General features: G+C 36.5%; 1 protein-coding gene and 1 long non-coding RNA gene across 2 annotated transcripts; both read left to right on the top strand.

The window, feature by feature from the left end:
• The first annotated feature begins 831 nt into the window (after positions 1-831).
• On the top strand, positions 832-4,949 carry LOC125479414 (LRR receptor-like serine/threonine-protein kinase IOS1). The gene is made up of 13 exons (XM_048588658.1): positions 832-985; positions 1,081-1,618; positions 1,703-2,178; positions 2,283-2,415; positions 2,505-2,576; positions 2,659-2,730; positions 2,818-2,898; positions 3,035-3,210; positions 3,296-3,522; positions 3,603-3,729; positions 3,838-3,906; positions 4,007-4,196; positions 4,408-4,949. Exons 1-13 carry the CDS (start codon positions 901-903, stop codon positions 4,814-4,816), a joined length of 2,655 nt encoding a protein of 884 aa, XP_048444615.1. The 5' UTR covers positions 832-900; the 3' UTR covers positions 4,817-4,949.
• Positions 4,950-7,294: 2,345 nt separating this feature from the next.
• On the top strand, positions 7,295-9,007 carry LOC125479415. The gene is made up of 3 exons (XR_007259976.1): positions 7,295-8,259; positions 8,465-8,566; positions 8,695-9,007. It is a non-coding gene; the product is annotated as an uncharacterized LOC125479415 (long non-coding RNA).
• The last annotated feature ends 2,826 nt before the right edge of the window (positions 9,008-11,833 follow it).

Raw genomic sequence — 11,833 nt, 5'->3', positions numbered from 1 at the left:
AAGTTTTCAAACCCTTTTCATTAGTTTTCCTTAAATTTTATGAGTTATTTTGCTATGGTTGGATAACAAAAAAAAAAAGAAAAAAAATGAACAAAAACTTATATGAATTGTTAATGACTTCAAAAAAAAAGTCATGTAGGAAAAATTATTCTTTGAACAGTGCAAGATAACTTTTTAGAGTGAGAATTACTACTTAGGACTTACGTAAACTTGAACTTTTGGATTCCCTTTTAATTGTGATATATAGCAAGTGAACGTTTATTTAAGTGTGTCCTCGTTCATTTGTATGGTTAAGTAACGTCAAAGTCAAGATAAAGCCAGCTAGGTGTCTTGCATGCAAGTGTGCATAAATGAAGGGATGTGCTGATCACGACAGGAGCATTGAATTGGAAAGGCATCCTCTCTAGATCCCTTCCATCAAATATTCCCCATCAATTAATCGGGACCTTTGAAATTTGATCAAACGGCTAAAGTTATTATAACTTCTTAAGTGGGTTCCTGTTTTTAGCCGTTTGATCAAATTTCAAGAACCCATATTAGTTGATAGGGAGGATTTGGTGGAAGGGATCCGGAGAGGATCCCTTTCCCATTGAATTTACCAGTTCTGAGTACGTACCAATTAGGGCTAGAGAAAGAAAATAGACTATGTCTCTAATTGTTAATATATTTCTCATTTCACTGCTGCTTTGGCATTATATATATGAACTACAAGTTGATTTCCATGGAAATTCTCCACATGCAAAAATTCTTTTTACAATCACAAACAAATTTGACTAAGTATCCAATAATATCTCCTTTTTTTTTTCTATTTTTTTTTTTACAATAATTCTACTACTTTGGCAATATATATTGCAAGACTATATTCAAGGAGAACATGCTAGAAGCTCAACTTAGAGAGAAATGGGAATGTTGGAAAACCTTCGATTTGTATTCGTTTGCTGTTTTTCTCTTATACTTCTAGTTCATGCACAAGATGATCAATCAGGTAAAACATTTGATTATCTAAAACTTGAAAATTATTAATTTTGTTCATAACTGTCCACCAGTCTTGTTGCTAACTTACCGTCTCCGAACACTCAGGTTTCATCAGCTTGGACTGTGGACAGCCATCAAATTCTAGCTACTCCGAGTCAACAACCGGCATTGACTACATTTCAGATGCAACCTTTATAAGCACTGGTGTGAGCAAAAGCGTAGCACCTGCATACAAAGCTACTCATCAGCTACAGGCAGCTTATGTCAGGAGCTTTCCTCGGGGGGTCAAGAACTGTTACAAAGTAAACATCACAAAGAACACCAAGTATTTAATCCGAGCAGCTTTCCTGTATGGTAATTATGACGGCCTAAATAAGCTGCCAAAGTTTGATCTTGTCATCGGAGCTAGTTACTGGGATTCAGTGGCATTTACTGATGCATCTTTAAGTACCATCAAAGAAGTTGTTCACATTCCTACGTTAGACTACATAAATGTGTGTTTACTCAACAAGGGAACCGGAACACCATTCATTTCATCATTGGAATTAAGGCCTTTGAAAAACACTACTTATCTGACTCCAACGGGTTCATTGGCACTTTCCTTTCGCTTAGATGTCGGTTCAACAGTTAATCAAACATACAGGTAAGGTCATTTCAGTAGTACTGGTTTTAATTATATTCTATTTGCTCCGATACTGACAATACGTAGTACTTTTACTTAATTAAGGTATCCCTATGATGCTTTGGATCGGATTTGGCAACCCTTCAACTTGAATAAGTGGACGCAGTTAGCTACCTCGCTTACCGTTGATGCTCAAAGTCACAATGATTACCAAGTACCATCTATTGTAACGAGATCTGCCAGCACGCCTCTAGATCCTAGTGATACGATGGACTTCAATTGGAATGCCCCGGATACAAGTACTCAATACTATATCTTCATTCACTTTGCTGAACTCCAGCTGCTTAAAGCGAACCAGTCCAGATCATTCAATATCACGTTGAATGGAGATCATTGGTTTGGACCTTTTGTCCCGGCTTACTTATCCACAATCACTGTGTTTAGCCCCTCAGCCTTAACCGGAGGCAATTACAGTTTCTCACTTGTTCAAACGGAGAATTCAACTCTCCCACCAATTCTCAACGCCATGGAGATCTACACATTGATAGATTTATCACAATCTGAAACCAATACAGATGATGGTAAATCAATCATTTCAACATCTTCTAGTCAATTTCTTCCACTAAATTCGTGTATTTGCTTTATTAAATTGACTGCTACATGAATATGCCTGTGAAAATACTAGTATCTGCCATCACAAACATAAGGTCAACATATGGAGTGGACAAAGATTGGCAAGGAGACCCATGTACTCCTGAAGGCTACATGTGGGAAGGTCTAAATTGTACCTTCAACGGTTCCCCCAGAATTATATCCTTGTAAGTTTAAGCAGGTCTTTCTTGTTTTAGAAACCAACGATTTTTATCGTAACTTCGTTAATTAACAAAATTATCGAACTTTTATTTAGGGACCTGTCCTCGAGTGGATTGACCGGGGAGATAATTTCATATATATCTGACCTTGCCGTGTTACAATCTTTGTAAGTATCACATCATCACAAGCCCAATGGTTCATATATTTCTCATAATGGGTACTAAAAGTGTGAATCTTTCTTAACTCAGGGATTTATCAAACAACAGCTTAACTGGATCAATACCTGAATTTCTGTCTAAAATGCCAAACCTGAAAGTCCTGTAAGTACCTTCGATTGGAATAGTTACTCCAAATTCCATGGTTAAGTAGAAAATGAGGTGATCAATAACTTTGCTCTTCCTTTGCAGTAACTTAGAAAGAAACAAGCTCAACGGTTCAGTTCCAGCCAACCTCATTGAAAGATCGAAAAGTGGTTCGCTATCATTGAGGTTTGTTTCTGGTCAAAACCATTTTTCTAGTATATTGCCTTAACATTTCCTTTTCCTCTTCTTTTCATTACAATTTTCATTTCTTTGATAAACGCTGTGATACCGACTGTATATTCATCAACCTTGTCAATGCTAGTGTTGGAGAAAATGCAGACCTATGTGCAGAAAATTCATGCAAAAAAGAGGAGACAAAGAAAAAGAAGAAGAAGAACATAATTGTTCCAATAGTAACAGCAATTGGTGGATTTTTTATTCTTGTGGTACTTGTAGTGTCTATATTCATGTGGCTAAAAAGAGGAAGGAAACAAGAAGGTAAATCCAGAATATATGTTCTGAAGTAAATAGAACGAACACATGTTCTGATGCTTATGAAACTTTTGATGATCTATTTAAACAGTTGTAACAGCAGTTTCACATCAACCCAACAATCAAGTTGATTCATTGGAGTCCAAAAAACGACAGTTTACATACTTGGACGTCCTGCAGATTACAAACAACTTTCAGACAATTATTGGCAGAGGTGGATTCGGAAAAGTTTACCATGGTTTTGTCGATGATACTCAAGTAGCTGTAAAGATGCTTTCTCCAACATCAGGTCAAGGATACCAACAGTTTCAAGCAGAGGCATGTCCCAAGAACCGATACAGAAACTTTAATGAACTAATTTCTACGAACAAAATATGACTTTAAATCTTAAATTGCAGGTCAAACTTCTAATCAGAGTTCATCACAGAAACTTGACAAGTCTTGTGGGATACTGCAACGAAGGTACCAACATGGCGCTCATCTATGAATTTATGGCCAACGGAAATTTGGACTCGCATCTTCTAGGTATGGTAGAAACTTGACAATGCAAACACATTGAAGTTTGAAATTTTATCTAGTTTTATTGAAACATTTAACCAATATAAAATGGTTATTTTCAATACTATTGTACAGGTGAGAATAATAATGCAAATGTTTTGACTTGGGAAGGTAGACTCCAAATAGCAACAGATGCAGCACAAGGTTACCCAGTAAACTTGGGCAAAATCCAAAATTCCAAACTTATTCAACGCTTTCCTATTTTGTTTCCCGTAACAAATTAAAGAGTGAATTTGAAATGTAGGATTGGAGTACCTTCACAATGGTTGCAAGCCACCCATAGTCCACAGAGATGTGAAGACAACAAATATTTTGCTAGCCGAAAATTTCCAAGCAAAATTAGCTGATTTTGGTCTGTCCAGAATTTTCCCAACTGATGGAGGCACTCATATGTCTACTGCTGTAGCTGGAACCCCGGGATACCTTGATCCCGAGTAAGTCTCTATTTCATTTTGTCAATATCGATTTTCATACTCTAGTTTTTTCTGATTGCAGCCCTCCCTTTGTTTTTACGCTTTGATTATTCTCCTTTTGTTCACTCACAAAAAATAAGAGGAGCGAATAGATATGATAAAATGGGCGTGTACACCTTGTATGCACGCTTTCTAAATGGTACACTGGAGTAACATTGGTCTGGATTTGCAGGTACCACACAACAGGTTGGCTCAATGAGAAGAGTGATGTTTATAGCTTCGGAGTTGTTCTGTTGGAGATCATCACTTGCCGCCCTGCGATATCCAAAACACAGGAGAAGGTTCATGTAAGTCAATGGGTTAGCTCCATGCTTGCTAGAGGGGATATCAAAACTATTCTAGATCCGAGATTACGTGGAGATTATGAAATCAACTCTGCCTGGAAGGCTGTTGAACTAGCAATGAATTGTGTGTCGAATACATCCAACAAAAGGCCAAACATGAGTGAGGTAGTCAGAGGGCTTAAGGATTGTTTGGAAGTTGAGTTGGCTCGAACGAATGTCAACCGTGTGACTGAATCAACAGATTCAGTTGTTTACTCTATGAATGTGACTACGGAACTTAGTCCTTTGGCAAGGTAGTTCTTTGTTCAGAAGATGAATTTCCCAATGCTTTTGTATTTCAATCTTTTTTAGTTTATCTTGTATTGAAGCTTGCAACTACTTAATTGTAAAAACATCAATTACCAGAGTTTGTATGTGCAACTTGACATAACATCATGAGTTGGCTCTCATTTCCTTTTTCAATTAAGAGATGACTTTTATAAACCCTAGAATTTTGCAATTTGGATGAACCAAGTTCTCGCCACTTGGTCAAGATTGAATAGTTTTGGAGCAAACTCCGTAATCACGGATAATCTGCGTAGTTACTTTTATCAAACTCGAAGATACGTTGATCGATAACTATGAACAGAAAATGGTAAGGCAATCTAAATCCGAAAGCTACATTGAGCCTATTTCCCCTGTTAATCTCCTCGAGGACATTCTTGGAAGGTTGCATAATTTTCAGTGACAAAGTTCAGTAAATTGTAAAGTTATGGTGAGGGGCAGATTATAATAAATAACTGAGTGACCAGTGGTCTGTGTCAGTTGACAGTTTGTATACGACAATTCCGATCCTGCAAAACCTGACTAGTGAATGTCATAAATTATGATTTCGTGAAGAGATACAAGGATATTATTCTTGGCTGTGGATCATTTTCACGATTGCTACAATTTATACCTTCCCACGAGTAAATTTGAGGGGCGCATGGATCTCCTTGCCAATTTTTTATTTTATTTTATTTTCAGGAGCAAGTCTCTTCACCCCCCCCCCCCCCCCCCCCCTTTTTCTCTAATTTTTTGAATATTTTCATGAAAATATCCACTGTATCGAAGACATTTTAAACATAATTCAGAACGACCACATATGTAAGGTTACATTAACAGTTTGCAAGTCATGTTACGTATATCAACCACCGCTTAACCGTGCACGTGGAAAATATGAAATTTGTTATCGCTTATTTTATGGACACATATGACCCTTAACGACCTCTAACCATTTTTCTTGATTTTGTTTTTCAATGAGGTTGGGCCTATGTTGTGATCATACTCGCTAAATTTCAAGGCACAAGAACGTGCATCATAACTAGTGGACACTCCCGCTTCTCATATTAAGTTATTGCCTTGCACACCCGTATAAAAATAATGGGAATTTTTTTTTCAAATTTCACAAATTTCTGCAATTGGAACCTTGAAACAAAAATTGGAACATACCCAGTATTCTAGCATGTCAAAATTAAAGTTTTTTCCACAATTCATAGCCCCCAACATGAAACGCAAACCCTAATTGAACTTCTAAGTATTAATTCGTCATACAAACAACCCATATATTCCCTAAATCATTGATATATGAACTTGGAATTAAACACGTTACCTTACTATGCCTGCCGAAGCTTCAGTCGCCGGAAAAAATGGAACTTTCCAACCAAAACAAAAAATATGGTACAAACAACCTATCTTTAAGGATGGAACAATTTGTTGTGTTTGATTATGGAATAATAACACACATAGCTCACATATCTGAGCTCGACTTCACTCTTCTCACCTCTCTCTGGACATCCTTGTGATCAAAATCAAAGCTCTGATCTCAACCCAAAACCTAGATCTCACTCTTCTCACCTCTCTCTCGACTTCCCTCTCTTCAAAATCAAAGCTCACACATCTGAGCTAAACCCAAAAGCCCACAGCTTTCTTGCTCGACATCCCCAACTTCGAAATCAGAAAAATGACACAATGAGCTGTGAGTTTTACAATTTGTGTGGGTATTTTCGTCATTTCACTTTGTGCATAAAGTGTGCATGCCCGATTTTCCTATTTTGGTCCCAAGAACAAAAAAATGGTCCATTTATGTCATTCTCCTTATTTTTTTGTGTGCAAGTTCTGTTTTGTTTCTTCTCATATTTACTTCCCGTGTTTGGTTTGCAATCTTAGATAAGCAAATAAGTTTGTCAAGGGATATACAGTCAGCAATCCTTTATTAGTCCGCAATAAAATGTCAAATACTGGATCATGATCTGTTATAAAATATAGTTTTATTCAAGATGGGACATGGTTTCCAAGAAGAGGAAGCCCGTGTTCAGCTTTCTATATACAAATGATCATTATTTTTCCTTCACCGTGACATGAAGCCAGGTATGTATATGTATACATATTTGCTGTATCATGGTGACCCTTCCTGGGACTGAATTTCAATTGGTGTAGCACAACAATCGCAACAAGAGCCTTGTGGTGCCGGTGCGCAGCATACACAAGCTGGACATATAGGAGTTGTATCTGAAAAGCAAACCAAATACAGAATCAACATTTCATACACGTGCAGATGTGCTTATGTTGGTTATCTAAGTTTGAATCTCCATTTTCGTAAATACAAATAGGTGCAGAGATATGAAATAATATAGGTGATGTGAATTACCTAGAAAAACGAATCGAGCTGCCTCTGGGGTTGAAATTGGAGAAAGTACGACGGCAAAGATGAAGATGGTCACCAAAGCAGACCTCATAGAGCCACCTGCCATTAGTTCTATGTTATTAGAAAACAATAACAAACTTGTTGGGATGAGGTATATATGTAGGTTGGAGCGCGTTGTTTGAATAGGAAGGTTGATTTTTCTTCTCAGTTTATGGAATTAGACTTTGATGCAGCGCTTGTATGTTGACGTTCTAGAATTTCAATAAAGTATACCCCATTAATTAATTAATTAATTCTAGGATATTATTCGTGGATTATCAAACATAAGATTTTGATTAGCCAAACCCTAGGACTTAGAATCTCTGGAGAGACTAGAATGTTTAATCATTAATCAGTTACCAACTCAATATAGCACTAATTTGTGTTTGGGCTCACTTCACAATATTTTATCATGACCAAAACCATTAATGTTTTAGATCTTCATTCAAAGGTCACCATTACCATCCAAATCTATCAAAATAGGATAAATTAGTCCAGGTTTTAATCCGTTTAAGGGAATGTGATATCACTTGTAATTAATTCCTACCACATAGGGGTTTTCTCTAAACTCTATATATTGTAAACTTTGTACATAATTAATTCAAGGAGTCATATTTCTACAAAGTCGGAAGTAATTAGTCATTTGATTATTGTCATGAACATTTCATGTGTTTTTTGCAACACTGTGTCACAATTGGATATTGAAAATGTTCAGCAGTGTTGAAGCGCTAATCAGTTTTGAATCTATTTTTGGGTATTTGGTAGATTTTTTCAATGGTTTTTCTGGGTTTCTCTTATAGTTTTTGAAATTACGGAGCATTTGATGAGTATGAAGGGATAGAAGTTGCTTTAATTAAACTAGGTCAAGCTCTATGATCTCCTGCAGTGCCCTGAAGATCTTGAGAGGCTCTACTAAATCCACCTCCTCAACACATCGAATTACAGAAACATCATGAAGTTCTACCCTTCCTCGGTTGATACTGCCAACAGAAACATCAATTTTGTCACTGACATGTTCACCTTTGGGACTTAAGCAGTATGTATTTTGTGAGTTTTTTTAATAAAATTTTTATGATTTTGTCACTGACATGTTCACCTCGCTCACTGGGTTACTATAATAATTGCTTCATAAATTATCATACTTGAATCTAATATGAGTGCCCCTACGCAAATTTTGTTGGTCTGTCAAGTTGATTGAAATAAGGGAAAACTATTTACTTAGAAGGTTATTATGTGTTTAGATTTCAATTCAATTTTATTGGAGTGGGGACACCAGAGTTCATGGCTGCTGAAGTATGTGAAGAGGGAAACGAAGAAGATGAAGAAGGAAGCAGTAAAACTCAGTTGGGTCCTCAATGCACTCTTAAAGAATTGTGCTCAAATGTGGCAAAATGTTGCTTCTTTTTACATCATTTAATTTTCTTTATGTCATTTTTATTTGCTGCACCGTTGGTTGACTTTGTTATTTCAGGATGGTGGAGACTTAGAGAGTTTGAGGGGGATGGAGCAGCTTCTTATGACTTTGAACCTTGACTTGTCAACAATTCAGGGCTGCAAGAGTTGACCAAGAGAAAAGAACTCAATTACGCTAAGCCTGTAAGCTTGTATTGACGAAGAGCGTACATGACCTCATCCTGTATGAAATACTTCCACCTACGAAGTACGGATACGGGAGCGGGAGTAGAGATTTGGAGGCAATTCCGATTTAGAGCATGAAAATTCAAAAAATCCCGATTTGGAAGCGGCGGGGATTCATCTATTAAAAAAATATAACATATAATTAATATACAAAATTGTACACATAGTATTAAGTGTTTTGTTTTTGTTTGAACGAATAATATTGTCTACACTAAGAGATATGAGATGAGCTAACTCTCACAACAGGCTAGCAATAATGTGATTCAAATTAGCCTTTAAAGAGAATCGAACCTAAGATCAGTCACTTACAAGTGAAGAGAAATACCACTAAACCGTGGTACTAAATAGCTTAAGTTTTGGTTTAACAAGATTGACAAAACCCAAGACCAAATATGCGGACTTGAAAGCACCCAACTTTCTACAGGAGATGTGTGGTGTCATTGGGCTGGCTGCAGGTTAGAGCCCATCTCAAAAGCCTATATCATAGCCCTTACTGGGCTAGAGAACCAAAAACTAAATTAGGCCCAATTTCAGTGGGCTGATTATGGATCGGTCTGTACAATCCAGCGAGGTTGGTCATGTGCCACCCGTCAGAAAAACTGACAGAGTTGTAGGTAGCCGGAGAAAAGCTATTGACGGCACTCTGCGATGGTCATAGATCGAGGCCATTTTCGTGAAGTCTCGAAGGACAAGACGACAAGATATGCATTTCAAAGGGTCAGAGACGACGGGGGATCTAAGAAGATAGTCGTAATAGTGTGGACACCCATGATCCGTCGAAGAGGGAAGGGAGACAGCATCAAAATGACGTGTCGTTCTGCAATTTAGGCAACGGCTTGGCTTGGCGCGAGTGCGAGCTAGGGTTTCAAAATCCCATTTTTCTTTCTTTTCCTTGCTTACTCATACATATTCAATTCACATAATATAATAATATTAGAATATGCATGCACAATTTATGTAGAATCTATAATTCGTAAAACATAATATTGGGTCATGTATTATGGTAAAGGTTCATGCAATTAGGGCTAAAAAAATATCAAGATAAAACCCGCTATTTTATAAGAATCTAAATTGTGTGATGAATATTGTGAACGGTTTTGAAGGAGTTCTTCCTCCATATTTCGTATTTCTATCTTCAAGGCATGTTGTATCTCGTTTCAACATAAAAAAATATATATATTGAATCAATAAAAGTATACAAATTTAATAAAATCAAAAGTTAATCAAATAAGAATAATTGAAACATAATGCTCCCCTGATTGAAGATGAACAAATTCTCTATAGTGCGATGCCAAGAGCATGCTGATAACGTGTTATGACCTATTTTAGAAAATGGAGGGAAAAGGTGCATGCCACAGAGAGAAAGAGAGACGAGAAAATGGTTGAGGAATTCTATGTGTTATTCCCCAATCTTTGTGCCTTTATTTATAATAAACCAAGGAGGATTTCTTGCTTTGCAAGTAATACAATCTTAAAAGGAAAAAATCTTCTAGTATTCTAAATACAATGATTTACACAATCAATAATTTGCTAGAAGTAAATTCATAACAAATACCATTTATTCTCAATTGCCAATTGCATAGATTTAAGTCGAATAACCTAGTAATCTGGAACTTTACTAGATCTCTAGTTCTTTGACTTTGCTGCATATAAAATTTGAAGAATTATTTTTTGCCAAAATTTTTTTGTGGTCCCTATGGTGAGACCCTAATTTTGAATGAACCCCTGTGGTGAAAAAGTTGGTAATCATAGCCTTCTAGGTCAAGTACATTAGCAATGTCAATTTCATCATTATTTTGTTACGTCTCTGTAAAGATGTAGGGACAAAACTGTATTTCCATCCAATTTGTTGTCTCAACCAATTATATATTGCCACATGGATAAATAAATTTTATTTTTTATTTATTTTTTAGAACTGAAGGAAAATAATATCTCAAATTCTCATAATCCCATCTTCCCTGTCCCATCTACTGGTTCTCAAGGAAGGAAATAGAATGATAGTCATGGAAGGTGTTCTTCAGAATTAACCTACCTTGCCCCAAGAACCATTGTAACCGATAACGATGGAGAGAGCATGTGGTGTTCACACTTACAATAGATGAAGGAAACAAAAGCCATGTTGAGAACCAGGTTTGAAATGAAAGACCTAGGAGAGCCTCACTATGTTCTAGGAACAAATATTGTCAGAGGTAGACAGAGGAAGCTTCTTGGTTTATCTCAAAAGGGTTACATTGAAAGAGTGCCTAACAGGTTTAACATGGAAAGCTGCAATAAGGCTAATGTTTGTGAACAAAGGTGATAAGTTCTCTCGAGATCAATATCCAAGAGTGAACATAAGGCTGAGTTAATGAAGATGAAACCTTATGATTCTTTACTTGACATTCTCATGTATGCAAACATATGAACCAGACCTGAATTGGCTTATATTGTTAGATTACTGGGAAGATTTTAGTCAAATCCTGGAGAATCTCATTGGATTGCTGCAAAGAAGGTGTTGAGGTACTTCCAGAGGACAAAAGAATTTATGTTAGTATATGGCAAAAAGGAAGATTGGTTAGAAGTTATTGGTTATACAAATTCAAATCTTGCTAGAGATATGGATGAAAGAAAGTCAACTGGAGGCTAAATTTTTGTGTTAATGGAGGTGTCATTTCATGGAAAAGTGTTAAGCAAGTTGTAATGTCAACTTCTACCATGGAAGCTAAGTTTGTGACATGTTTTGAACGAATGAAGCAAGCAATTTAGCTCGGGAACTTTATAACATATTTTGACAATCCTACAACAGTATTTTTCTCAAAGAATAACAAAGAGGACATCAACTTCTGGATGTGAAGTTTCTCTAAGTTAGTGAAGTGGTCAAGAAAGGAGAAAATGAGATTCAGTTCTTGTCAAAACAAATTTGATGATAGCATACCCTCTCACTAAGGCACTGCCAAATAATGTGTGTAAAAAACCATGTTACTCAAATGGGA

This window comes from the organism of the source record quoted next, unplaced genomic scaffold (assembly GCF_019419815.1).
Source record: "Pyrus x bretschneideri cultivar Hongxiangsu unplaced genomic scaffold, Pyrus_bretschneideri_v1 Contig288, whole genome shotgun sequence".
NCBI classification, from domain to species: domain Eukaryota; kingdom Viridiplantae; phylum Streptophyta; class Magnoliopsida; order Rosales; family Rosaceae; genus Pyrus; species Pyrus x bretschneideri.
Note: the sequence above shows the minus strand (reverse complement) of the source record. Positions and strands in the feature narration are given on the sequence as shown.

What these genes read in the sequence shown, in the direction of transcription:
- LOC125479414 (XM_048588658.1), top strand. Translation starts at nt 901, where the DNA reads ATGGGAATGTTGGAAAACCTTCGATTTGTATTCGTTTGCTGTTTTTCT. An exon ending in CTTGCCGTGTTACAATCTTT is followed by an intron (nt 2,577 to 2,658) that starts GTAAGTATCACA and finishes TTCTTAACTCAG; the next exon opens with GGATTTATCAAACAACAGCT. An exon ending in ACCAACAGTTTCAAGCAGAG is followed by an intron (nt 3,523 to 3,602) that starts GCATGTCCCAAG and finishes CTTAAATTGCAG; the next exon opens with GTCAAACTTCTAATCAGAGT.